This window comes from Camelus ferus, chromosome 15, assembly GCF_009834535.1.
Source record: "Camelus ferus isolate YT-003-E chromosome 15, BCGSAC_Cfer_1.0, whole genome shotgun sequence".
Taxonomy (NCBI): Eukaryota; Metazoa; Chordata; class Mammalia; order Artiodactyla; family Camelidae; genus Camelus; species Camelus ferus.
Window position 1 is genome coordinate 54,850,870 of NC_045710.1, and position 26,523 is coordinate 54,877,392.

General features: G+C 51.6%; 2 protein-coding genes across 5 annotated transcripts; one reads left to right on the top strand and one right to left on the bottom strand.

Annotated features, from left to right (window-relative positions):
* Positions 1–26: 26 nt before the first annotated feature.
* On the bottom strand, positions 27–14,513 carry RTKN (rhotekin). Of its 4 annotated transcripts, XM_032497895.1 has the most exons (13): positions 12,474–12,615; positions 11,686–12,116; positions 6,353–6,552; positions 4,563–4,624; positions 4,420–4,473; positions 4,205–4,322; positions 3,795–4,004; positions 2,970–3,064; positions 2,756–2,862; positions 2,387–2,515; positions 1,555–1,723; positions 1,284–1,388; positions 27–707 (listed from the first exon to the last, which is right to left on the bottom strand). In XM_032497895.1, exons 2-13 carry the CDS (start codon positions 11,755–11,757, stop codon positions 385–387), a joined length of 1,644 nt encoding a protein of 547 aa, XP_032353786.1. In that variant the 5' UTR covers positions 11,758–12,116; positions 12,474–12,615; the 3' UTR covers positions 27–384. The 4 variants fall into 4 exon arrangements, with proteins under 4 accessions (XP_032353786.1, XP_032353785.1, XP_032353787.1 ...); XM_032497894.1 differs by lacking the exons at positions 11,686–12,116; positions 12,474–12,615 and adding an exon at positions 13,774–14,513; XM_032497896.1 differs by lacking the exon at positions 12,474–12,615 and having other exon boundaries at positions 11,686–12,301.
* An 8,652-nt stretch (positions 14,514–23,165) lies between these two features.
* On the top strand, positions 23,166–26,090 carry INO80B (INO80 complex subunit B). The gene is made up of 5 exons (XM_006172498.3): positions 23,166–23,326; positions 23,573–23,765; positions 23,981–24,099; positions 24,266–24,435; positions 25,480–26,090. Exons 1-5 carry the CDS (start codon positions 23,218–23,220, stop codon positions 26,008–26,010), a joined length of 1,122 nt encoding a protein of 373 aa, XP_006172560.2. The 5' UTR covers positions 23,166–23,217; the 3' UTR covers positions 26,011–26,090.
* The last annotated feature ends 433 nt before the right edge of the window (positions 26,091–26,523 follow it).

The following is a 26,523-nucleotide window of genomic DNA, read 5'->3' on the forward strand; positions in this document are numbered from 1 at the left end:
GAGAGGCAGCCGTCCAGAAGCAGGTGGAGGCTGCTGTTAAATAGCTTTAATGGCTGACGCGGGGTCACGAGGGCGGGACGTTCCCTCCCGGGGCTCTTCAGTGCCATCCTCAGAGCCGGTTAGTGCAGGGGGGTAGGGCAGGGGTGGTTCCAGTTTTCTCCCAGGAAGGGTTTGGGGGTCTCAGCCAGTCCTGGGAGCAAGTCCCTCAGCACCATGGCAGCCACAGCTTAAGAGGGGCTTCTGTTCCCCTTCCCCAGCCCACCCCCAGTCCAACAAAGGGAGGGAGGCCAGGCTGGCCAGTCTGCTCCAAACAGCGCTGTACCTACAGCCAGCCGCACACAGGCCATCTTCTCTTCGGGCCAGATCCTGCTGCCAGCACCTTTCTCACACTGGTGACTGGAGCCACGTGTGGGGTGGGCCTTTGCTGCAGAGGCCTCTGGACCGTGGGGGGAGAGGGGCAACCGAGCGAGAAGCCCCAGGGGAGTGGTCTGGGGGGACAGCATCCAGGGAGAATGTTCGAGGTCTCCCCCAGGGCAAGGAATGGATCCGGGCTGGGGTTGGGGCCACTGAAGCAGGCGAGCAGGAGTCAGGCAGGGCAGGCCGGTCTGTAAACATTGCTAGCCAGAGTGGGGGTGTCTCCAGTCTTGCACCCTCCCGCTGGGCCAGGATGTCTGTCACCGCTGCGATGTCATCCAGCGGCTCAATAGCTGTGGCACCAGGAAGGGGTTGAGGGGAGGGGGCTAGTCAGCGTTTAGGCCCCAGACCACCCCAGCCCTGAGCATCACCTGTCACTGTAGGAAAGCAAAGCCTGGATCCCAGCCGAGATCGTGTTATCCTGCAGGAGCGGCCCCTCATCTGGGCCCCCTGGGGCCACAGATTCTGACAAGACTACGGGGTACGGGGGGCAGGGTAGACAGGGAGATGGGGGTGGGCAGAAGTTGGTGAAGAAATCAAGAAAGAGGAGAACGAAAGCAGAGCCAGGCAAGTGAAGGGTCAGAGGGAGAGACAGGAATCCGCGTGCAGGAAGGGAAACAGAAAAGAAGAAATTAGGAGAAGGATCCGTGAAATGAATCTGGGTGTATGGGGTTTTGTTTTGAACTTTCGTGGAGGTGGCGTTAAGAAGAGTTGGAGAAAAGAAAGGAATACAACAGAACTGGTGGGACTTGGGTCTCCAGAGTTCTGCCTTAGCCCAAAGTGTGCGGCCTCTCTGTTTCCATCATCTAGGCTCCCGTGAAGCCCCCAACTCAACTTCCCGTTAGATCCCAGGACGCACTTTCACTCACCCATCTCATGGTACAAGGACCCCTGCTTGGCCAGTACTTGGGGTGGTTTCCGGGGAGCAGAGCTTTCAATTTTCATTATTTCATCACAGCACTGCCTCCACTGACCTGAAGGGAGAGCACTGATTGGGGTGGGTAGGGCAGGACTGTGAGAGGGCCAGGCTCCCCTCCCCCTGCTACATTCCCTTCCACACATTCTTGAAATAGAGGCCTTCAGTAAAAAGAACAAGCTCCAATCCCTCCCAAAGGATTCAATCCAGCCCCCTTCTCTTACTCATGTCAAAGAAAAGCTGCCACAGAGCCTCCATCCAGCTTTGCAGGGCTCCCCGACTCTCTGCCTGAAGGGTGTGCGTCACCTCGGCCTCACCACACCGGTTAGTGATGGTCAGGGTCGTGGGCCGGCCTGCTGCCTCGTCCAGCTCCCCTGCCCGGACTCGAGTCTCCTGCAGAAGAAAGATGGGGCCTGCTTCCACCTCCACCTCAGTCACAGAAGTTAGCAGTGACGTCAGGCAGGCTTGGTCATCCCTGCCTCAGAAGGAGGAGCTTGTGGGGTTTTCAGAATGGGAAGGAATGGCAGGAAAGGACGGGGATGAGACAGGTGGTCCTTAGGGAAAGGGGAGCAGACGGAGACAGGGAAAGAGACTGAGCAAGGCAGGGAAGGCATGGAGGCAGGCAGGAACGCTGAGGCCTGAGGTTTTTTGACACTTCCATAAAAGTCAGCAGGGACACCAGGAAAAGGGCTAGGGAACAAAGAGGGTCCTTGGACTTGGGTTGGGAGAAAAATCCAGGAAAGGGTATAGGAGATGCAGATTGGAACCTGAGGGGAAAGATGGAAGGTGGATGAAAAGTCCTAGGCGGGCCATGGAACCCTCTCTGAGATTTGGCAGAGGTGAGGCTGGTGAGTAGAAGGGACAGTCTTTTTCCAGTGATGCTGGCTGGGGAGAACATGGTCCCCTCAGCAGCCCTGGCCCAGAAGCTGGGGGTGGTGATTTAGGAGCAGGAGGCTAGCTTTGATCTCTCTGAGGTCTGTGCCCACCCTCCTGGGGTCTGACAGAAAGGCTCCCGAACCCTGGCACCTGCTGGCTTCACCACCAGGGACGCCTCACCTTGTTGATGACAATAGTAAACAGCGGCTCTTCCCCAGCATCTCCGTCTTCAGGTTGCCGGTAACACAAGAGGTTTGTTCCTTTCAGGACTCCGTGTACTCGCATCCAGTCCTTCAGCTCCCCCGCTTGCTGCGTAAATGACTCAAGGTTTCCCAGGGGAATCACATCCCCCCTCGTCACCCTCCTTCCCAGCCCCCCAGAGAGAAAGGGCTCCTTTCTGCCCACTCTCCTGCCTGACCCTCCCCTCTTCTGGCCATGCCTCTCCCCCCTCCACCCAGATCTTGCTTTTTCAATAGTCCTTGGATCCCTAGGTGATTCAGGGCTGCTCTGCCTTCTCCCTGTTCCCTTCCACTCCTCAGGGCCCCTCACCTGCACCCTGAGGGGACCACTTGCAGTAGGCTGAATCATGCAGACAGGCTGAGCCACCAGGCGGCAACACACGCTACCATAAAGGGGCAGCCAGGCGGGGTTCTCCTCTAGGGGAGGAGGAGGAAGTGCAGGGTGAGGGTGGGGAGGGTGAAGGAGACCATCCAACAGCCCCTCTTCTCACCGTCCAGCATCCCCCACGTACACACGTACTCACCATGGCTGGCGAGGGTGAGGTCATGGGTGCGGAACCCATCTTGCACCGCTGCCAGGGTGAGGGTGGTATGAGCCAAGAGGTGGTAACGAGGACCTCTGCCGGACAGAGAAGTGGGCAGCAGTCAAGTGAAGGGCGTGGATGGCAGGAGCTTTAAGGGCCTCCATGGCTCAGGCTGCCCTACAGAAAACCAGATTGCTTCCCCCACAGGGGTTGGAACAAACATTTACTGCACCCCTGCTAAGTGCCGGACCCTGTGCTTTAAGTATGTTATCCCACTGTATTCCCACGACAGCCCTGTGAGGTGACATTCTTTAATTAATAGATGAGGCCGCTTGAGGCTTAATGAAGTTAAGAAATCTGCCCTTAAATAGAGCTTAGGTGATGGGATTGGAATTTGATTGTATGTCTGTATCCCAAACCAGCCTTCTGTTCATTACCCCGAAGGTTCTCAAACTGCTCCTCCAAGGCCCAGTGATTCTACTCGGTGCCTGCAGGTGCCTGCGGGCAACACCACAGGACCCAGGCTACCCTGCTTCAACCAGGGTAGCCCTGTCCTATCGACACAAATGTATCTGCTGCTGCAAAATAGTGAACAGCCCAGAGCCTCACACCCCCTGCATTCCTGCTGGTCTTCTCAGTTAGCTTGGGCCCAGCCCTGCAGGACTGAGCCCAGGTCAGAGTACTTCCCAGCTATGTGGCCACTGCTCATTCATTCACGTCTGTCTGCATGTCCTGGCAGCAGTGCAAAACAGGCTCTGCGTGCTCAGCGTAGCTCAGAGGCCACCTGTGGCCAGCTGAGAGCAGTGGGGGAATGTCGGGCCTTACCGCGCAGTCGGTGTGGGGAGCAGGATGGGACTGCTCCCTGAGCCCCCAGCACTCTCCAGCGATGCCCGAACACGCCTCCCTGAGGAACGGCCCAGGGAGCTGCTGAGTTTGGTGGCAAGCCTCTTGGGGGCTCCAGCCAGGGCCCCCTCCTCTTCCACGCAGGCCCCATACAGCTCCAGCCGCAGTTCAAAGTCTGGCCCTGCCTCGGCACTATAGGAGTGTGGGAGGAAGAGAGAATGGTCCTGGGGATGTCTGGGTGAGGAGCTGGAGGATGGCTGTGGTGCAAGCACAGGGCAGCTCCTCGGGGACGGCCCATCTCCCCGCCTCCCTCTCCTCTCCCTCCCCTCCCCCGTAGCTACCTGGTCTCCTGAGTGGAGAAAGGAGGGAGCCACGAGGGATGAGGAACTCACAAAAGCACGTTGTTCTGAAAGGAGATGTCTGCAAGGGTCCTGTCCACCAGGACCATCTCCGTGTCCTGAATGTCCTCCCCCAGCTGCAGCAGCAGGAACACAGCCCAGCGGTGCAGGTCTGGGGACAGAGGGCAAAACGGGTAAAGCTGTGCCCCACAGGGGCCTCCAGTCTCAGGGTACTCCCTTAAATTTGTCCTAGCACGTGTGGGACTCACCGCCTTTGTTCTTGAAATACTCTGTGTCCTTCCACATGAGTGGAATCCGGAGGTCTAAGGGGCAGAGGCAGGGATAGATGTTGTGATGGGGCAGGACATCTTGGGCAAGGAGCGCCAACAGCTGGGGTGGCTGTGCTGCTTACCAGAGATGCAGACCCGGCCGCGGCAGGGGGAGCGCTCAGCGGGTGGCCCACTGTCAGAAGGCCTGTGGGCAAATCACAAATCCTACCCTGGCCTCTAGACATTATTCCTCCTGGCTCTGGTCCCCAAGGGCTCTGGGAACCCTCCCAGGTCCAGGACCCAGCCACCAGGTCCCAGCCAGGCTGACGTGGCAAGGGCTGAGGGACTGTCAGGGAGAGCTGTCAGCAGCCCGGAGGTTGCTGGGCTGGGGAATGCAAGAGGGACTCAACTCACATACACCCCACGCGCTCAGGCAGCCGCCCCCAGGCACCCTCCCTGACCACCTCCCCAGACCTCTGCCAGGGGCAGGTGGGGCTGGAGGGGACGGTGCCCACAGAGAGACTCCCTTTCAAGGACTCTTCTCCATTAACCCCCAGGCTTGGAGTTTGCAGGCTTTCCTTTTAGCAACAAAAGAGGCTGCCTGTCTTCACCATCTCATCACTTTGACAAAGGAAGGTACCGGGTCAGTCTGAAAACCAAGATCCCAAGGAGGGTGCATTTGTGTTCCATTTGCCACAAACCTCTCTCCATCCTCCCTCTCAGCCTTGCCTCCTCCTTTACCCTCCTGGCTGGGTGGGCTGAGCCTTCCCAGTGTCCCAAGTTCCCTAGACACCCCCCCCACTGCAGGGGGGCACCCGGCCTTCCTCCCCCCGCCCATCAGACTCACCAGGCACATGTTCCTCCCCTAAGGAACTGTACTAATTAGTACTTCATTATATGAAATAAGTGACTTAGTACAGCCTTAAACTAAATGATTTGGCACTGATGGCAATGTGTTTAGCTGCCAGGGACTCGAGGTGTAGCTCAGGTCACACTGTACGGGCCGTGTGGGGACTTGGGCAGGGCAGAGCCTGTCAATGGCTGCCTCTCAGGAAGCAGCAAACTCACGGTTCAAACTGTCCCCGTGCCTGCCTGCCCTTTCTCTAATGTGACGGAGCAGCCACAGGAGGTTTTCTGCCTTCCCCTGGTGTCTTCATGGGTGAGCTCTGGAGGGCTCCTGGCAGCCTCCCCTGTGTGCTGAGCTGGGATGGACACCATGTCATTGCGGGGCCAGGACTTTCTCCCACTCAGCCTTGTGGGGTCAAGCAGGCTACTTTGCCAGAAGCCAGTTTTCCAAAAGACCAATTTACCAAAAATGGCCAGTTCTCAGAGTGATCAATTTGCCAAATATTTTCTCCCATGTTTTAGATTTACAAGAGCAGATTTCACTGCAGATTTGTTAGATCAGCAGCATCTAATGTCAGTGTAGGCTGCGAGTTGAGTCCTTTAGAATATACAATTTAGTTTATGTGAATAGGTAGGCTTTCCCTTATTTTTTCCCCCATTATTTCCCTTCCCCGTCCCTGCCTCATCTCTGTGATGAGGTGAATCCCAGCTACAATGAACTATTTATTGTCAGTTAGGTAAATTGGCCACTTGGTGAACTGGCTTTGAGGAAATTAGCTCTCCAGAAGCCAGCCAGCCTGCATCCTCAGATCACAGGCAGGGCTTAGCAAATGAGGGCGTTTGCATTACTGCCCCTCAGAAATACCACCAGCCCTTTACCAGATACACTGGCTCCCCTGAGCCCAGCCCCAAAAATTCACTGGTGGCCCTCTGGGCAGCACACTGTGGTGGTAAAACACCAAGGTGACTTCTGAAAAGTCTTCACGAGGACATCCGCCTCAGGGTGGGCCACACTCCATGTGCACACACGCCGCCCCGCTGTCCCCCACAAAGCCTTGCCCGCCCCCCACCCCCACCCCGTGCTCACCGCCGGACTGTCTTTCCCAGCACCTGCGCCTCCTTGCGCCGCTGCAGCTCGCCCATGTAGCTCAGGACGCGGCTGTTGCACACCAGCAGGCTCTTGGTGGCCTCCAGAGCCTGCTCTCGCTGGGAGCAGGCCGCCAGCAGCTTACAGGCCCCTTCCCTCATCCGGATCTCATGGTCTAGCTTCCTCTGCAACTCTGTGTCCTGGCCAGTCAGAGGAAATGGCAGTCAGAGGACAGACAGGCCAAAGCACCCTCCCATCTCCACGTGGGCTGTAGGCCCTGAGAAACTGACAAGAAAAAACTTACGTCCCAGGTGACTAAGGGACAAGGGTTGAGTCTCGATCTCAGCTGCCCAACAATTACCAGAGAAGCTTTGTAAAACCACAGGTGCCCTCTGGGAGTAAACATTTCAACAGCCTCATTTGAGCGTAATTTGGAAAAATCTGTAAAAACTCCAAATTCACATATCCTCTGATCCAGCTATCCAATATCCAGGAGTTTATCCCACAGGTTATCATCACACATGTGGGCAGAGCCATGTTCATTGCATCATTTCAAAACACCAAGATTATAAGTCCTTCAACAAGGCATTGGTTCAATAAGTTACAGCACATCTAAACCATGATATGTGGAATATTCCGGACATTAAAAACTAAGGTAGACATGTGTGCAAAACTTAATCTTCAAAATATATGAAATGAGTAAAAAAAGTAGAACAATATAGCATGTTGCCATTTGTGCAGGATATCTATACATGTATATCCATATCCGTAGATATGCATAAAATAGTGGTTGTGGGGCTGGGAGCCAGAAATGATAAACTGATTTATGATACTTTATAAATACCCTTCTTTATTATTGTACTATTAGAAATTATGTTACCTTTTAAAAACTTAAATCTTCTGAGTTAAAAAAAAAAAATCACCAGGCCCCACCTCAGATCAGCAAAATGAGAATCTCTAAGTGCATTTCTGGGAAAATTTCCCACGTGACTCTGAGGTACAGCCCGGGCTGGAACCACCACCTAAAGGGAATGGCCACAGATAGTAAAGGCCATGCTGGGCCACCCCAAAGGCTCAAGTGATGAGAGAGGACAGCTAGTTGGCAAGGGGTCAGCGGAGAAGGCGCAACCGCCTGCAGTGCTCACCCATGCTGCACAAGGATGCACTACACACCCCAGATTTGGGAATCTGCCACCCGCTGGCCCTCTGAGTTTGGGAGGTGAGGACAAAGGCAAGGAGTGGGGATGGGAAGGCAGGTGAAGCAGGAGGTCAGCAGTGAGGGGCTGAGCAGGCTTTGAGCACAATGCCCAGCATATGATCTACATGAATGGTGGGGGTGCTTATTTCAATGACGCTACTTTGGCCCCAGTAGCATTCACCCAACAAACACTGGAGCATCTCTCTGCTGTGCAAAGCTCCACGTTTGAAATCGGCTGGGAGGTGAGAGGTGCAGACACTAATGGCTGCTCCATAAGTGCCATGTCATGGCACAAACACGCTCACAGGAAACAGACCCTATTTGCTTCTGGCTGAGGTGAACGGGAAGGCTTCAGAAAGGAGGTGGAAGACTAACCCCCTTACAGTGTACAAATCAGACAAGCCAAGTGGAGCCACCGGGTTGAAAGAGGAGGGCGAATGTGACTGCCCCAAACCAAAACCCATCTTCCCCCTCACACCAGCTCTCCCACACTCTGTGCCCTTGCTTCTGCCCCTGGTGGCCCCAGCCTTCAAAACTCCAAGCCTTGAGCACCCTAAGTTCCTGCTTCCAGGAATTGCCTTTTCCAGCATCCCTGCAGATTCTTCCTTCCCTACTTGGGCTAAGCCAGACTCTGATCACCCTCACCATCTACCTTTCCCTTCCTCACCCTTTAGAAATAGACCAACCCGGTTCCAATGCCCCCTCCCCGAGGAAGCCCTCAGACTACGCAACTGCCCCCACCCCCACTAAGTCCGCCTGCAGCAGCATCCCACTTCTGCTGCGCTTTGCTGCTTGCCACCCCTCATCCCATTCTGCATCCAGCTTCTACCACAAACACCCCAAACAGCTGAGGGGGTTGCAGCAGAGCAGCACCCCGAGGCCCCCTCCTGACTAGCCTCTTGGTCCCGGCCCCAGCACTCACGGATTCTTCCCTAGCCCTGGCCATTGCCTGTGCGGCGCCAGTGCAGGCTGTGCACCGGCCAGAGGAGCCGCCCCGCCCCCGCCCACGGCGGCGGTGACGTCAGCTCCCAACCGCCGCGAGAGCGGCCCGGGGGCCCCGGGGCGCCGGCGGTCCTGCGGTCCCGGCTGGGCTAGGCTCCGGGTGGCGCTACCACAGAGACCCAGTCGAGATGGGAAGGTACCTCCAGGAGCACCGGCCTCGCCCAGGAAAGGGCTGCAGGCCGCGGAGGTGCCGGAAGACAGGAGGCCCGACCACGCTGCGGTTGCCCTCCCAGGTGACTCCTTGCCTCGGAGCATGCGGGAGGGGGACGCTGTCTAACCTGGAATTAACTGGAGCTGCAGAGAAGTCGCTGTGACCAGCCTGGAAGAGCCGGACTGGGGGCCCAGACGCTACCCGGGCTACCATACCCCGCCCCCGCCCCCCCACTGCCCTTCCATCCGAATCCACTCTCCCAGGGCCTGATGGTGAGAGCATCTGGAAATCTCACCCTTCGGGCAGATCATCTCTGAAATCCTGAAGCGGGCTCTGTATGCCTGAGCTTCGCCCCATCTCCCTCCCTCAGGGATAGCTCCATGTCACCCCTTCCCCACCCACACACCCTCTCTCCCCCGGCAGGCAGTACTGCCACCACACTCTCCTGGGAAAGAGCCCTCAGCTGGATGTCAGTGGGACCTGGGTCAGGGCCCAAGGGGCTGAAGGAGGATGAGTCATGGGCAGAAGGCCCAGTGCACATTAGGCCCTCGTGCACATCCTTTCCAGTCCCTCCCACTCGCTTCTATCTCTGACTTCCTGCTCTGCTTCTCACCACCTTCTGTTCCCTTTAGAATCTCCCCCAGGGCTAATTTCAAATCCTGGCTTATGAACTTGACTAGCTGTGAGAACTTAACCTCTGGAGATCTCAGTTGGTAAATTTCGGGGTATTCCATGTCCTTCATATCACTGTTTGAGGATTAAAATGGGAAAGTCTGACCTCTACCTGGGCCCAGCACTCCCACCTCCCCTTTACTTAGGGAGAGCTTAAGTGTTCTCCTCCAGAAAGTCTTGTGTTTACACTTCCATGACTACCTCTCTTGCTAATCCCAGAAACACCAGGAGGATGGGAGTTGGGGAACTGCTCAGCTTCATGGAGAAGGAACGAAGCACCCTTAGCCAACCCATGGCTGAACAAGAGATGACCAAAGTAAAATCTAAGCTCCCTCTTCTGTCCCAGAACTTGGGCAGAGCTCCTATGAAGAAAACTTACATGGAGGGGAAGGGATGCCAAATTAAACATTTAAATACCTAGACCATCCATGTCCAATAAGGTCTGCGATGATGAAAATGTTCAGTAGCCATCTAGCACTTGAAATGTGGCTAGAGTAATGAAAGAACTAAATTTTTTATTTTATTTCAATTAACTTCATTTTGAATTTAAATAGCCTCATGTAACTAGTAACATGGGCGGTACGGAGGACTAGGGCTGGCAAATAGGTTTGATCCCATGTACCAGCCCAGGAAAACAGGTAGTGTCAGAGTTCCAGGGTGCTTGTTGGGCACCTTTCTAAATTTAGAAAAAGATGATCTTCTCCAGGCAAACAAATTAGATAAAGGTTCCCCCCCCCCCAATCACACAGCCCAAAACCAGGCCAGGACTAATGCCGCTGCCCAGTGCCCTTGTGAAGGACACAACCTGCATAATGTATGCCAAAGTTGTGCGAAGAAAGATTCTGAGGCCATGTGTGGGTTTGTTGGTGAAGAGTGCCATGATTGACTAGTAATGTCTGCCATGATCTAAGAAGTAGGGAATGGGGTTGGGGGAGCAACACATGCAATAAATTGCCTTTTTGTGCTAGACTCTATTGTCCTGCCTCTGACCTCCCTCAGCAGCAAGTCCCCTGCCTGGTCCAGGCGGTCACTTCCACAGCTCCTTCTATTTTCCCCATCTCAGTAAATGACCACACTGCCCAGTTGCATAGTCACAAGTCGGGGGAAAACATCCTGGAGTCCTCTCTCTGCCGTACTCCGCACATCCAGTGCATCAGCAAGCCCTGTCAGATCTACCGCCATCTTCTGAAACCCACCCCCTTCTCCCTCCCTCCACCATCAGCATTTAATCCACACCACCAGGTTCACTCCCCCAAGGCTGTAACAACCTCCCAGCTGGAGGTCTTCTGCTACCCCTCTTGCCAACCCTTCCCTCTTCCACGCCCCACCCCTGCCTAGCCTATTCATTTAAAACACAGCAGCCATCATTTAAAAACATTAGATGAGTCGTCTCCCTGCTTAAAACCCTTCCGTGGGCCAACATCCCATTTAGAGTAAAATCTAAGTGCCTTGCACTGGCCTTCAAAGCCCTGTATAATCTGGCCCCTGCCCGTCAGCTCACCCCAAAGGTCATGTTCCAGCCACACTGGCGCTCTTTCTTCCCCAAACGTATCACAGCCATTCTTACACAAGGGCCTCTACCCTTGCTGTGCTCTCCGCTGGAAAGCCCTTCCTCCGATCTTCACACATCTTTGTATGTTTCTGGCCACAGCTCAAAGATCTCACAGAGGCCTTCTCTGACCCCTGCGTCTAATGCTGCCTCCCCTACCTGATGTTTAGCACACCCCCACCCGGTTTTCATCATCATGTGTGGGATAATTTGTGTGTTTGCATGTTTATTATCTGTTCCCTCAGTAGAATGGACCTTTCCTGTTTTGGTCACTGAGGTATCTCAAGATCTAGAAAGGAGCCTGGCATATAGTAGGTGTTCAGTAAATGTGATAATGAATAAATAAATGGATAAACAGCGCCCTGCCATCTTCAGGGCCACAGAATCCTTATATCCTGCCCCAGAGTCCTCTTCCCCTTTTCTGGTAAGGCCATCGCCTTCCTGCCAGCCTCTCTCATATTGAACACCTCTGTTCTTCCCATACCTAAAAGGAGCCCTTAGCCCCAGAACACACGTCCACACCCACCCACAAGGCTTCCAGAAATTGGTGTGAAGACCCTGTTGCCAACGTAATACTCTAATTGGCAGAACTGAGCCTGGGTCCACACGTAGCACCCAACGAACGGTATACAGACCCACCTGCTCCTCTTCCCACTTTCAGCAGACCCCACTCTCCCGGATTAGCCCAGCAGGAATGGGCAGAGCAGAGACTGGGGCTGGGGCGCTGTGAAGGAGGCGCACTCCAGGGGTGGGGGCGTTACCTCCAGGCTGAGCGCCATCTGCCGGATGTAGAGCATATTCAGGTCCTCCAGGATGTGCAATCTGTCCTGCATCTCTCTGCCCCCTGGTGCCCCTTCCCTTGTTGACCCCTCCAGAGGAGCGAAGCGAGCAAGCTCCACGCTGCCCCACAATTCCTTCTCTTGCTGCTCCCCTTGTCTTGAAAGAGGTGGGTAGTTGTTGGGCAGAGGGCAGAGGCAGCCCCTGTCCTCCGTGCACTCCTGTTAGACCCCTCTGGCTGCTGTGACAAACTTCCCTTGCCTACCCGCTGTTCCAGGGCCCTGGTGGGAGCCAGGCACGGGAGGAGAGGAAAATGAGGTGAGGATGAGCAGGGTCCCGAGAGGGCAGACCAGCTGCAGAGGGGGTTCTGGGCACAGAGTGTCCAGTCTTGCTTTGGTGGCAGCTGTTCCCCCAGCTGTGGAAGAAAAGGGCCCTTTCATTCCGACTCTGGCCCCTCCCCAGCCCCCGCCCACATCCCTGGCCGAGTGGACAGAGAATCTGTGTGCTGCAGGGTGTGAGGGGCAGGCACAACTGGAAGGGGGCAGGGAGGGGACACTTCATGCAGGTTCTACAGGGCCGTGGGGTTTGCCAGGAGGTTGGAGCCTTCTGAAAGTGGCTCTGGCTTAGTTTGAGGAAGAAGAGGGAAAGAGATGAGGACTTGAGTGAGCCCAGGGAGTGCGACAGAGGGGTAAGAGTAGCCCCACCCCTAGGGCCACCTCTTCCAACTTGGGTCCCCCATCCAGACCGCCCCCCACCCCGGGCTCACAATTACCTCGCTTTTCCAGCAGAAGGGAGGAGAGGGAGGGAGAAAGGCAGGGGTGTGCCTGGCTGCTGCTGCCCCTCTCCCCTCTGCGGGCCCCTTCCCTTCCAGACAGGAAACCAGCCCCGATTCCCAGCCAGCTGCAGCTTTGCCCCCCACCCCTCCCCGCAGGCCCACAGAGTCACACTCCTCTCAGCCCGGGCCCAACGGCTCCGCCCCGGCTCCTCCCCGACGGCCCCCAAAAGGCCGGGCCTATCCCGGGGGCGGGGCGCCCCCACCCGCCGCTCACAGGCCCCTCCTCCTGGTCCCCGGGCCTTGCTCCTCCCGCCCCCACGCTGGCCCCACGCTGCGTGGCTGGTGCTGGACCTGACGGAGCCTCTCTCCCCCAGATCCGCTGGCTTCTGAGTCAGAGAAGGCCCGGGACACTGGGACACGGGTATGAAAGAGCCTTTGTTCTGGGCAGTCTGTGGGGGAAAGGGCAGAAGCCAGGCCTGGAATCCCGGCAGGGAGGAGGAAAGAAGGCCCCCTCACTTAACCCTTTCCAGGCCCAGCAGGGAAGGAGAGCTGACCACGGCGACAGCCTCAGAGTCTGTCTTCTGAGAGGGCAGACTCGCCCTCTCAGTCCTAGCTCAGCCCCACACCTTTCAGCCCTTTTAGGGAGTTACAGGTGGGGCTCAGACCTGGGTAACGTGTAGGGTGTTGGGCTGGGGAACCAATTGTCAGACTAGAGGCTAGACCTCTCTTAAGCCCCAGGAAAGGAGGCTGAACGTTTGAGTGTGGGAAATAATTCCAAATCGTTAATAGGGACACACCCCCTCCCCTTCTTCCTCCTGACTCTCCTAGCCACAGAGGAGCAGTTAGGGAGGGTTTCAGCAAAGAGGGCAGACCTGGGTGAGATTGGTGATAGTGGCTGTCCCAGACGGCTGAGACAGGTTGTGGGAGGCGACTGGAGGCCGGGAATACGAGCTGATAGGGCCCGACTAGTTGCACACCACTCTTTGCTCCGGGATGCCGGGAGGGGCCGGGGTCCAGGCACATTTTACGAATCGAGCCTAGAGCCCCTTAAATTGAAGCCAACCCAGAGATTTTCCAGGCAGAGGCAAATCATCCTGACTGGGCCAGGGAACTTCTCGGGTGGCTCAGCCCGAGTAACACGCAGACGGTCTGCCCTGACTTTTTAAGTCAACAACCGCTGGTGCGTACCCGGCCCGCGGCGTCTCCGCCCCTCCGCGCGCGCGGCCTGGGGCGGGAGGCCCGGGCGGCCCGACCGCTGGAGCCCGGGCAGGGGAAGGCAGGGACGCGGGTCTCTCACCTCGGGAGGGTCGCTGAAGAGGCTGAGTCGGAAGCGGCCACGTTTGAACTCCATCTCCAGGGCGGAGCCCCTGGCCACGGTGATCCGGCTCCGGTGGTTTCGGGAGAACATGCCGGCGGCCCTGGGCCTTTGCCTGCCCTCTGCACTCCCCGGGCCGCCCGGCTCTGCCTCGTCTGGCTGGCTTTTGTCCCCTCGACGCCCGCCGTCTAGTCTGGCCGGGAATCTCCCGCTGCCCGGTTCGCAAACTCCGCCTCCGGAGACGACACCTGGGCCGCGCAGGGCGCGGCACCCTCTCCCTCCACCCTTCGCGTCGCCAAAGGCCCGGGCTCCAAACAGGCCTGGCCCTACAGCCAGGGAACCCTACACCTCGTGAGCACCGAGGAGTTACATCACCCCTTCCAGCCCGGGTGGCGGACGCCTCACCTGGGCAAGGGGCGGGCCCAGGGAAGCCCCGCCCCGCCCCGCCCCGCCCCGCCCCACCTGCCGCCCCCACCCGCTAGCCGACTCCCAGCGCGCGGAAAATCCTGTGGCCCAGGGATCGTAGCGAGGCATGCTGCCGCTCTAGCCCGCCCCGGCGCCGCGCCCAATCTCACCCCTAAGCAGCTTCCGAGGCCGTCGTTTCAATTTCCTACAGTCCCAAATGTCTCTTTTTCGTCCCCTTCGACACTTAAGCTACCCTCCATCCCTAGTGGCCACAGTTCACCAGCAGTGCTTGAGCACATCTGTCCGGTTACCCTGTTCTGCTATTTGCTAGCCCTGGAGCCTGGAATTTTCTCTGTTCAGTGGGGGTACAGCATTACCTCCACCCTTCAGGTTGCTATGAGGATTACGTATGAGAACGAATGTAAAATGCCCAGCATAGTGCCTGGCACAAGACAAGGGCGCCATGCGTGGAGCTATGAAGAAAAACGATCAGGAGCAGCACCCTTACGCCCTTGTTTGGACCACAAGCGACCTCAGCTCCTGGACCCAGGCAAGAAGTGCCTTAAGAGGGTGGGGATATCCCTGACTTCAATATGGGCTCTCAGCTGCTTTGATGGCTGGCTGAGACAGGGTTAGGATTCTCAGCTTCTGCAGAAAAAGGGGCCCCTCACCCCCAGAGAGCCTTGTGGGAGAGAAAGAAATGGCAGGGGAAAGCTTGCCGACCACACATGAGGAGTCTCCTGACTTCCGAACTTACTGGGAAGAACTCTGGAGAGGCCTGGGCTCCTTCACAGCAAATGAGCTAGAGTCAGAGAAATACCAGCTTTTGGCTTTAGAGAGCCCAGGTTAGAACTGCTCTGCTATGGCAAATTAGTCGACATTCTTTTTAGAAAAGCTGACTTAGTATTAACTTAGCCAAAAGGGAAATTAATGGCTGAAGGAACTGTGATGTCCAGGGTTCAGGCTGCAGTGCTGCTTGATCCAAGCATTCAGCATCGAAACTGTCCTGTCTCTTCGCATCATCTAGGTCTGCTTTCCTCCATGCTGGCTTCACTCTCCACAGCATAACAAGTTTGTTGCCAAAAATTCTGGATGTGTGTATTTTCGGGCTTAAAGTCAGCAGAAAAGGGAGCATCTGTTTCCTGAATCTCCTACAATGTCTGGGATTCACTATGGGCCATTTGGGATCATTTATCCATCTCAGACCAATCTTTGTAGACAGGGGTGGTCAGACCTGAACCAGATGCTATGACTAAGGAGGAGTCTAGGTGCCAGCTGGCCAGGCTTGGGTCACTTGCTCACTCCTGGAGACCAGCTGGAACCCAGTGAGCTGGGAGAGAGAGAGGGAACAGAGGGGTGTTCTCCCAAAGGCTGTTCCAGGTACTATCAACTGGAGGTGAGGGAAAGGGTGCTGGACAGGGAAAACAACAAACATCCTTGATACGCAAGGTTCACGTGGAGAAGGGAGTTCTGGTCAGTAGGAAAGGCAGGTCAAAAGATTTTATAAAATCTGTGGCCTCTGTGAGAAATCTCAAAGGATGGGCAGGGGGAAAGGGAAGGCATTGTTTCTGAATTTCTTCTAGTATCTATTGTCACTCCTCTAAACTGTGAGCTCCCCAGGGAGGGACAGTCTGTCTTGTCCGCTGCTTTATGCCCAGTGCCTGGCCCAAAGGAAGTACTGAATAAACCATCAGTTGAAGTAAATGAAAAAAAGAGATGTCTTAAGAGAGCATACAGATTTGAGAGTGCTTGACTGGGGTGAGCCATGCTGTTGGACTAAAATGGTTCATTTCAAATGTTTGGCTCTTAGCAACAGAATGCTCTTTTTTCCCAAATGAAATCTTCCCCGGAAGGTGTGAAATAGAGTCAGAGCAGCTGTGATGAAAGCAAGGGCTGGAGCCCCAAATCTTGTCCTCTTCACAGGCCTTCAGCATGCGCACTCACTCACACACTCACACACACACACACACACGCGCGCGCGCACGCACTCACGCACGGAACGTGAGCACTGTAGAAGGGTTTGAAAACCCCTGACACAAGCTGGAGGAATGGAAGACATTTGGAAAGGAAGTAGAGCTCAAATCCTGCCTGAGAGTTTGTGCTTAAAGTGACTGAAAACTTGGGGAAAAGAGTGACCCAACCAGAGTTACATTTTGGAGATCCCAGTCTCCCATCCACTTGCATAAGCCGGCTGGAGGAGGTTGTGACTGGGATTTGGGGAGCCCACTGACACTGTTCTCAACCGAGGGAGAAGAGACAAGAGCCAAAGTTTCTGTGGAGTTTTTTTTTTTTAATTAAATTCTTATCTGAAAACACACTTTTTAAAAAAAAAATTCCTAATTCTACCGTTTAAAAAATAACATAAATTTTTTTAAAAAATGAATAAAAGCATGCTCTCCCTACCGTCAGTTTGGTACCGTGGTGTGCCTCGCATTGGCTCGTGAGAGACAGTTCCTGAATCTTCTGGAATTGTGCATTCCAGCTGCTAACACAGCTTTAATTAAAAATTAAATGAGGAAAACTCACAACTGAATAGATTACATTAAAGCAAAGGTGATAAGTACTCAAAACTCATCACTCCCTAATTAGTTTACTTCATTTTTCCATTATCTCTCTCATTTCTTTTTTTTTTTTTTTTTTACTTCCCTGGAGAATTTAATTAAACATACAAGTAGAATTAATGCCAATTTTACACAATATTTTCCAGAGTAGAAGAGGGAACATTCCAAACTCATTTTATAAAGCTAATATTACAAAAAAAAAGTACCCCAAAGAGAAAACTAAAGACCAATATCCCTCATGAACTTAAACATAAAATTCCTAATAATGCTAGAAAATCAAATCCAGCAATGTACATAAACAGTTATACACAATGGTCAGCACCCTTTCCTTCAGAGACGCAGGACTGGTTACCCTTCTGAGCTGCCAGCTCTAAGTCAACACAGCAATGTACCTTACACTCCCATTATCTCTCGGGGCTGTTTACACCTGCAGCATCTGAACGGCAGAAGTGCTGTCTGATTGTGCGCGACCCTACATGTCTCGCCAGCTCTGTGTTTAGTAATGCCACGTTTGAAGTTGGCCATGATGGGAGTATTTACACAGCAGAAATAGGTGAACATTATTAACCAGGGCTTTTTTTTTTTTTTCCCCTCCCCTGGAGAGCTTTTGTTATACATTTACCTGCATGCCGCTGGTTTGGTGCATAATCTTACACAATTTTTCCTTTGCTTACATCTGGGTCTCTGTCTCCTCAATTATGAGTAGATATTCAGGAAGGGATTGTTAGCTGCCTGGTATTCAAATCATCTTCCTATTTCTGCACAGACCGTGTTCTGTGGACAACACTGGTAGACTGAGGCTCTACCCTTCTTATGGCAGCTGGAGAAGGCATTCCTCCTCCTCCCACTTCTCCAAAGCCCAGGATAGAACTGAGCCTAAGCCAACCAACTGGAACGCTACCAACTGGACTCTGAATCTTGAAAGAGTGAAAATAACACCCAGGGAGAGTTCATGAGGAGTGGCTGTGACACAGGAAAGTGGGGCACAAGAGGATGGTCGTGACCAGGGTCTCAGGTGAGGGGTCCCTGGGACATGCCCTGCCAAACTTCATGCAGGAAAGAATCCACAGTGTAGCCAGAGTTGAATGAAAGTAGATTTATTCAGTGAGATGCACATTCCATAGGCAGAGTGCAGGCAGTCTCAGAAGGCCAGAGAGGCCACAAGGCATGGGAGTGTTTAGTTTAAAGTAAAAGGAGATACACAACCCATAGACAGAGTGTGGGCAGTCTCAGACGGCAAGAGAGCAACCACGAGGTGCAGGGTCGTTAGTTTTTATGGGCTGGGTAACTTCACATGTTAACAAGTGGGTGGATTATTCCAACTACTTTGGGAGAAAGGGCAGGGATTCCCACGAACTGGGTCACCGCCCACTTTTTGACCCTTTATGGTTAGCCTTGGAACTGTTACAGCACCTGTGGGAGTGTCACTTACCATGTTAATATATTATAATGAACGTATAATGAAGCTCAAGGTCTACTGGAAGTCAAATCTCCCCCACCTTGAACCTCAAGGCGTACTGGGAGTTGAAGCTTCTGCCATCTTGGTGTTAACCGCTGTGTCATTCCTTGAATGGCTGTGCCCTGCCCCCTTCCTTCCTGTCTTAGAAGTAGATAGATCATCACTTGGCAATTATTACAATAGAATTGATTCATACAGTATTCATCAATGGATATTACGCCTGGTGGGTGGAAGTATCGACTGAAATAAAATCACACAACGTGAGAGTTGTGGGTTAAGTTTTATCTGGGGCAAAACGGGGACTATAGCCTGGGACACAGCATTTTGGAAAGCTCTGACAAACTGTTCCAAAGAGGCAGGGGGAAACTCAGTACTATATATGATTTCAGTGAAGGGGGATACATGCAGTCAAGCACACACTTAGGCAGAGGCTGCTGCTAGTCACGAGGAGCAGATGTCACCATTAATGATTTTAGTGCTTTTCTAGATATGAGGAGATGCAAGAATTTGGGCTCATAAAACCTTCTCCTGAAAATATCTAACTATCTGAAGGCCTGTTCAGCCAGTTTTCCCAGAGCACAGAGCGCCTCATTCCTGATCGCCATCCTGAACTCCTTTCAGGGAGTGTTGGAGGTCAGCGGCTGCAACAGCTCATGATTTAATCCAAGCAGAGTTAGATGGCAAGTGCCAATGTGATCCAATCCTTGGAGAGGCAGAGGGCAAGTGCCAGTTTTTAGTTAGCAGAAGTTTGATGGGGAACTGGATATCAGAATAGTTTCAGAGTATTTCCCCAGAAAAATACTCACTAATTAAATAATTGAAAATGGTTACTTTGTGGTGGAGAAAATGGGGGAGACACCACCTTGACCAGGTAGGTGATCCAGGTTAGCATCGTCAGTGGCAGTATAAGCTGATGTCATGTGCCATTATCACAATAGAATTGATTCATGCAGTATTCACCAATGGATATTACGTATGCCTGGTGGGTGGAAGTGTCGACTGAAATAAAATCACACAATGTGAGAGACACCTGATATGATACACTGAGAGAAACATAGCATAATATTTTCTGATTAGTACTCCTGCCAAGGATTAGGAGTCTAGACTTGAGGAATCCGGACGGATCCAGATTTGGACCATACTACAAGTCAAAGTCCTATACTCTTTAAGACTGTCAAAGTCACAAAAAGTAGAGAAAGAATGAGGAAACGTTCTAGATTAAAGCAAATCAAAGAGATACGATGAAGAAATGTAACACTTGATTCTGGATTTGGATCCTGACATAGAAAAGAAAAGGAGACATAGGGCAGTGGCTGAAATTTGAATGGGATCTGTGAATTGGATGATAATATTGTATCAGTGTTAATTTCCCAATTAACTGCACAAAAGTTATAGAACTGTGTACTTGTTTTTGAGGCAGTACACAGTGAAATATTTGGGGTGAAATGGCATCATGTCTGCAACTTGTTCTCAGATTGATCAGAAAAGGAATAATGATAACAGGGAGGGAATAGTAAAAGTTAATGATTGTAGAATCTGATTTAGGGAGCTAAGAGAGTTCTTTGTACACTTCTTGCAAGTTTTCTGAAAGTTTGAAATTATTTCAAAATAAATTGTATTTAAAAAATAAAGCTAAGAACTTTTTCAGAAGGACAAAGTTTTTCCTTTCAACCTACAAACCTGCTCAAATCTCTCCCAGGTAAACAAAGCAAAACAAAAATCAAAACAAAATGATGAAGCCTGTGGCTAGTTACTGTCACCATTTCCTCCCTGCTGGACATCAGGATGCTGAGGAAACAACACTGGGCCTAGTGTCAGGAAGCCTGTTTGGTGCTGGCTCTGCCACCCCCTAACCATGTGACTCTGGCCAAATCATTTAACCTCTCTGAGCCTCTGTTTTCTCAGGAGGGAACAATAATGTCTCCCTTACCGAGCTGCCATGGGGATCAAGGGAGGGAAAAGATATGAAAGTGGGTTATAAATTCTAGTATGTTCAACAAATACTAACTGCAGGTGATCCCTCACTTTAAACTCCTGGTAATATAGGGCTATTGCCTTCACATCCTGCTGGAATGCATCCTGTTCTCGGAGCTTAGCCTAGCTTTTGCAGAACTGTATACAGCTATACAGCTGGGCACAACCTTGTTTTGCTGATACTGTCTGCCCTAGCGGAGCTTTCTTGCCTCTCTTGACCTCTTCTCAACCCTGCCTGGCCCCTCTGCCTGCCTGTTCAGGACAGGGGCCCACTTGGATCTGCTCCTGGTCATTTTCTCTTCATCTTCTTGCTCATTCTGGAATGTCTCATCTATTTCCATCCTTTCAGGGGGAACCTCCATTTTTAAACTAATGAAGCCCCCAACTCACACCTTCTCCACTGACTTCTCCTTTTAGCATTCCATCTGCATCTGGGCATTCCCACATACATCTCAAATTCATCTTGGGCAACATTAAGTGATTATCTTCTCACTTGCTTCTCTTCCTTTATTTATGTTCTCTTCTTTATTTAAAACACTGTGTTCCCTCTAATACTTGGGCTAGAAATGTAGAAGTTATTTATTTATTATTTATTTATTCATTTAAATTGAAGTATATTTGTTTTGTTAGTTTCTGGTATATAGCACAGTGAATCAGTTATATATAGGTGTGTATATATATATATATTCCTTTTCATATTCTTTTTCATTATAGGCTATTATAAGGTATTGAATATAGTTTCCTTTGCTATACAGTAGGACCTTGTTGTTTATCTGTTTTATATATAGTAGTTAATATCTGCAAACCCTGAACTCTCAGTTTATCCCTCCAGCCCTCTTCCCCAACCCCTGTAACCATAAATTTGTTTTCTATGTTGGTGAGTCTGTTTCTGTGTTGTGAATAAGTTCATTTGTGTCATTTTTTAAAGTTCCACATCTAAGTGATATCAAGTGATATCGTAGTTTTCTTTCTCTTTCTGGCTTACTTCACTTAGTATGACAATCTCCAGGTCCATCTATGTTGCTGCTAATGGCATTATTTTCTTCTTTTTTATGTATTCCATTATATATATGTATATGTGTGTATATATATATATATATATATATATATATGTGTATATATATATATATATATATACACACACATACATACACCACAACTTCTTTATCCAGTCATCTGTCGATGGACATTTAATTTATGTTGCTTCCATGTCTTGGCTATTGTAAATGGTGGTGCTGTTAACACTGGGGTGCATGTATCTTCAGAAGTCTTTTATTGCTGTTGTTTGCTTACTGAAAACCTTCTGTGCCAGATACGACTTTGCATTCTTGATTTGCTTTATTCCTTGAAAGAGCCCTGTGAAGTGGGTCCAACTTCATTCCATTTTACAAAGCTGGAATATGAGGTTCAGAGAGCTTAAGTTACTTTGAGCCCAAGGTTACACAGCCAATAAAATAGGATTTGATAATAGGCTTATCTGACTCCAAAGTTCATTCTCTTAATCTTAATCACTAAACTACACTGAGTTCTTCCTTAATTTTCATATATAATTGTTCATGAACTTCTTAAAATTTCATCAATGAAGTGTCTCTGGAATCAGTTCATCCCTTATTTTGCTCCCTGCTGCTACCTTGTTCAGACATGCATCTCATATATATTTATATATCTGTATATAGGTGGTGCTTTTTTCTAAATATAAGTATGATACAAATTGGCTGTAAGAAAATTCATTTTAAAAAACACTAAGCAATATTTTAAAATAAAAAAAGGAAAGGAAAGGAAATTCACTACAGATCTACACAGTGAAAGTTTCCCAACTTTAGCTTCTAAAGATAATCACCATTTACGGTATAGTATACATTCCTCATTTTTTTGTTATGTATGTAGTAGCATAGTATGCCTTTTAAAATGGGATCACATCATCTTTTAAAAAATTTTAATAATTTATTATCCATCTCGGTGACTTTTTTAAAATTGAAGTGCAGTCAGTTACACTGTGTCAGTTTCTGGTGTGCAGCACAAAGTGGGATCACATCATCTTGAAACTTGCTTTTCTTACTTCATATGTTAGCACACACAGACCTACCTTGTTCCTTTTTTTTTTTTTCAAATTAGGTAAAACATGCACATTTTGTACAGAGTTCAATAGGCACAAAATATTATGAAGAACGTCTCCCCTCACCCTCATTACCCCAACCATCCATCGGATGGCTGTCACCAGTTTCTTGGGTAGCCTTCTGGGGCCTCATTTCTTTTAGTAGCAGCATAGTTCCCATTGTATGGATGTATCAAATCCATGTACCAAATCACTTTGGTGCCTCATTAGAGGCACACTTTGTTTCCAATGCTATTACTCAATAGGACTTAAATTCCATGTCAACTGAACTCCTTTCAGGGAGTGCTGGAGGTCAACAGCTGCAGAGGCTCATGATTTAATTCAAGCAGGGGTACATGGCAAGTGGCAATTTTTAGTTGGAACAATCTCGTCAATTACTTATCACCTCTTAGCCTTTGTTAGCAACATGGTGTTCCAGATTAGATAGACGCACCACAATTCATTTATCCATTTCTCTACTGATGAGAATTTAGGCTGAAATATCATTTGCTCTGCTTGTAGGGCACATGCGATGTTAAGCCCTTTTGCCATTTTGCCGGCAATATAGTTTCTAATTCCTCCGCCGAACTGTAAACTCCTCAAAGGCAGACCGAAGAGTTCGTATTCATCTTTGTATCCTCATAGCATAGCCCCAAATTTGGTCCGGAATATACGCTCACCACGCTTGAGTGTAATAATAATTGAATCGCCAGCTGTGAGTTCGGATCACGATTGTGGGGAGGCGGAGCGAGCAGAAAGCCGCGCCCCTTTGAGCGGTCCCGGCCTCAGAGGGCGCGGAACTCTTGTTAGAAGAACCGTTGTTTCTCCGGGAGGATTTTTAGCTGCAGAGTGCCCCGCACAAGTATGGTCGCTACACACCGGATGTAGCCCGTTATTTGCTGGAATCAGTTCTTCCGCGGGGCGGAAAATGTATGTCTGCCTGTGTCCCAACTATTTCCAGCCCCCTTTCCTTGCTGGGCCCCATGAGTAAGCTGTGGAGGCGCGGGAGCACCTCTGGGGCTATGGAGGTCCCCGAGCCGGGTAAGCTCGGGTAGAGAAAGCAACTTAGGCCTTCACAGGAAAGGAGTCCCTTTCTTGCTCCTCGGAGCTTCGTGGGTACCTCGCCACAGGTGGGACGGAGAAAGGCGGGGCGGAGAAAGGCGGGGCTGTTGTTATGGTAATAGCGTGTACCGCGGGAAGACCAAGCCGCCTCAGGGGTGTTGGGTTCTTCAGGGCTTTCCCTGCCCCGCTGCAGCTGTTCACCATTGACAGGCTCTCCTTCCGCAGGGGAAGCCCTGGAGTTGAGTCTGGCGGGTGCTCACGGCCACGGAGTGCACAAGAAAAAGCACAAGAAGCACAAGAAGAAACACAAGAAGAAACACTACCAGGAAGAGGAGGCTGGGCCCACACAGCCGTCTCCTGCCAAGCCCCAGCTCAAACTTAAAATCAAGCTGGGCGGGCAGGTCCTGGGCACCAAGAGGTGAGCCAGGAGAGCCAAGGTTTTGCTTGGGGTCTTTAGGAGCAGGTAGACAGAGAAGAAGAAGCTGGTTGGGCTTTCCAGAAGGCAGGGAATGGACGCTGTGACTTCAGGGACCAGGTTAATGCGGCAAGAACCTAAGAGGGTGTAGGGAAGGCTAGATGTACTGAGTAGGAAGAGATGATTGCTCAGCTTACAGAGTGGTTGCTTCTCTGCAGTGTTCCTACCTTCACTGTGATCCCTGAGGGCCCTCGCTCACCCTCTCCCCTTATGGTTGTGGACAATGAAGAGGAACCTGTGGAAGGAGTCCCCCTTGAGCAGTACCGTGCCTGGCTGGGTGAGACGGGATCTGGAGGTGGGGAAACTGGGTTTCTCATTATACCTGGTTAGGGGAAGAGGTGTAGTTCTGAGGAAGGTGAGAATTTTGAGTGTCCCAATATTGCCCAAATTGGGGTTCTCCATCTGAACAGTTCTACTTTTAGCTCTCCAACTTTCCTTTCCAGATGAAGACAGTAATCTGTCCCCCTCCCCACTTCGGGACCTGTCGGGGAGCTTAGGGGGTCAGGAGGAAGAGGAAGAACAGAGGTGGCTGGATGCCTTGGAGAAGGGGGAGCTGGATGACAATGGAGATCTCAAGAAGGAGATCAATGAACGGCTGCTCACTGCTAGACAGGTAATTTGGTTCATTCTTGATTCACTTGCCCAATATGTATTGAGAACTTTCCACGTCCTGAGAACTTTGGTAGGCAGAGGGGATATTGGCAGTGGAGAAAAGACAGTTTCTGTTCTCATGGAGCTGGTATTTGTGTGTGTGTGTGTGTGTGCGCGCGCTGGGGGTATAAATAAACAAATAATTTGAAAAACTGTAAGGTGTATAACAAAAATAGGACGATGAAATAGAAAGTAGTAGAAAAGAAACAACGTATCTCTAAAGAGATAACATTTCCAAGACCAGAGAGGCTTTTCAGGCAGATCAACAAGGGCAAAGACCCTGAGAGTGGAACGTACCTAATTATGGTCAAGAAGAAGAATAAGTGTAAAACGAATGTATGTTTGTATATGTAGGACTGAAACATTATGCTGCACACCAGAAATTGACACATTGTAGACTGACTATACTTCAGTTTTTTAAAAAAACAACTGTGATTACCACGAAAGGGTTGTATGCAGAGAAGTGATATATTTGATTTAATTTCAGTAGATCACTTTAGTTTCTCAGAGGGGGTAATGGCTAGAAGCAAGGACAGCTAGGAAGCTGTTGAAGTAGTCAGATAAGAGACAGTGGTGGCTTGAACCAAGGTGAAGTCGTGGAGATGGAGAATATCTTATGCATTCTGGATATATTTTGGAAATAGACACTTGTTGAGGGAAGGAGAGATTAAGGATAACCCTGAGTTTTGGGCTTTGAGCACTTATCCAACTGATGCTATCCATTGAGATAAAAAGATTTAAAACAACAACAGAAAGCTGGTACAGAGTTTTGGTATGCAGAGCAAGGAGGTAACATTAATTGCTAGTGCTTTTCCCTTTGAGAGACAGGGATCTAAAGGTGAAGTCTGGAGACCTGGGAGGAGGCCATATTAAGGGCTTCCAGGAGAGGGTGCTCAGTCCACCCCTTTTCTCAAGGCCTGCTCTCCATGTCCCCTCTTCCCCCTCCTCCGTTCAGGCGGACCCCGCTTCTCCATTTTCTGACATCATCTTACTTGTCTCTCCCCAGCGAGCTCTGCTACAGAAGGCAAGGAGTCAGCCTTCCCCCATGCTGTCACTGCCTGTGGCTGGGGTCTGCCCAGCCCCCGCCCTCACCGAGGAGATGCTGCTGAAGCGCGAGGAGCGGGCTCGGAAGAGGCGGCTGCAGGCAGCGCGGCGGGCGGAGGAGCACAAGAACCAGACTATCGAGCGCCTCACCAAGACTGCAGCGCCCAGCGGCCGGGGAGGCCGAGGGGCCACCCGGGGCGAGCGGCGGGGAGGGCGGGCTGCAGCCCCGGCCCCTATGGTGCGCTACAGCAGTGGGGCACAGGGTTCCACCCTTTCCTTCCCACCTGGCGTCCCTGCCCCCGCGCCTGTGTCTCCAAGGCCATCCCCACCTGGCCCTCCTCCTCGATGCTCTGTTCCCGGCTGCCCCCATCCGCGCCGCTACGCCTGCTCCCGCACGGGCCAGGCACTCTGCAGCCTTCAGTGTTACCGCATCAACCTGCAGATGCGGCTGGGTGGGCCTGAGGGCCCCGGATCCCCACTTTTGGCTACTTAAGGCCCTCACCCAACCTGGACTGTGCGCCTTCTCCCCAGGTTTCAGTGTCTTCCCCAACCTATTAAAAGTCCTCCGATGCCTTGACTTGTACAGAATTGGGGGGTTGGGGGTTGGGCAGGCCAATTCCCTGTGCACACGTCTTGCCCCCACCAGAGCTTGCGTCGACGCCTGGGAAAGGTCCACCAGGCCCAAGAAGAGTAGCTGCTCCGATTCCGGAGTCTAGCGGACTTTTGGGACCCCGCCTCTTCCAGCGGGACTACCTGCCGTGGTCGGGCGTTTGGCATCATCCCGAAAATAGGGTTTGAACCAAGCAGTGGATACGTCGCTGTTCTGGACGGCCGTTCATTGGTTGATAGCTCAGACCCTGTTCTGTTGTCTGTATTGGCTGCTGTCGCTGTCAATCAGGGCGCTGGGTCGAACCTTGCCCCAGTCTTTGTGCAAGCTCTTGTTGTCTGGGAGAGTGGCGGAGGCGCTGCTGCGGATTGGTCACAGGGAGAGGCCTGTGATCCTTCC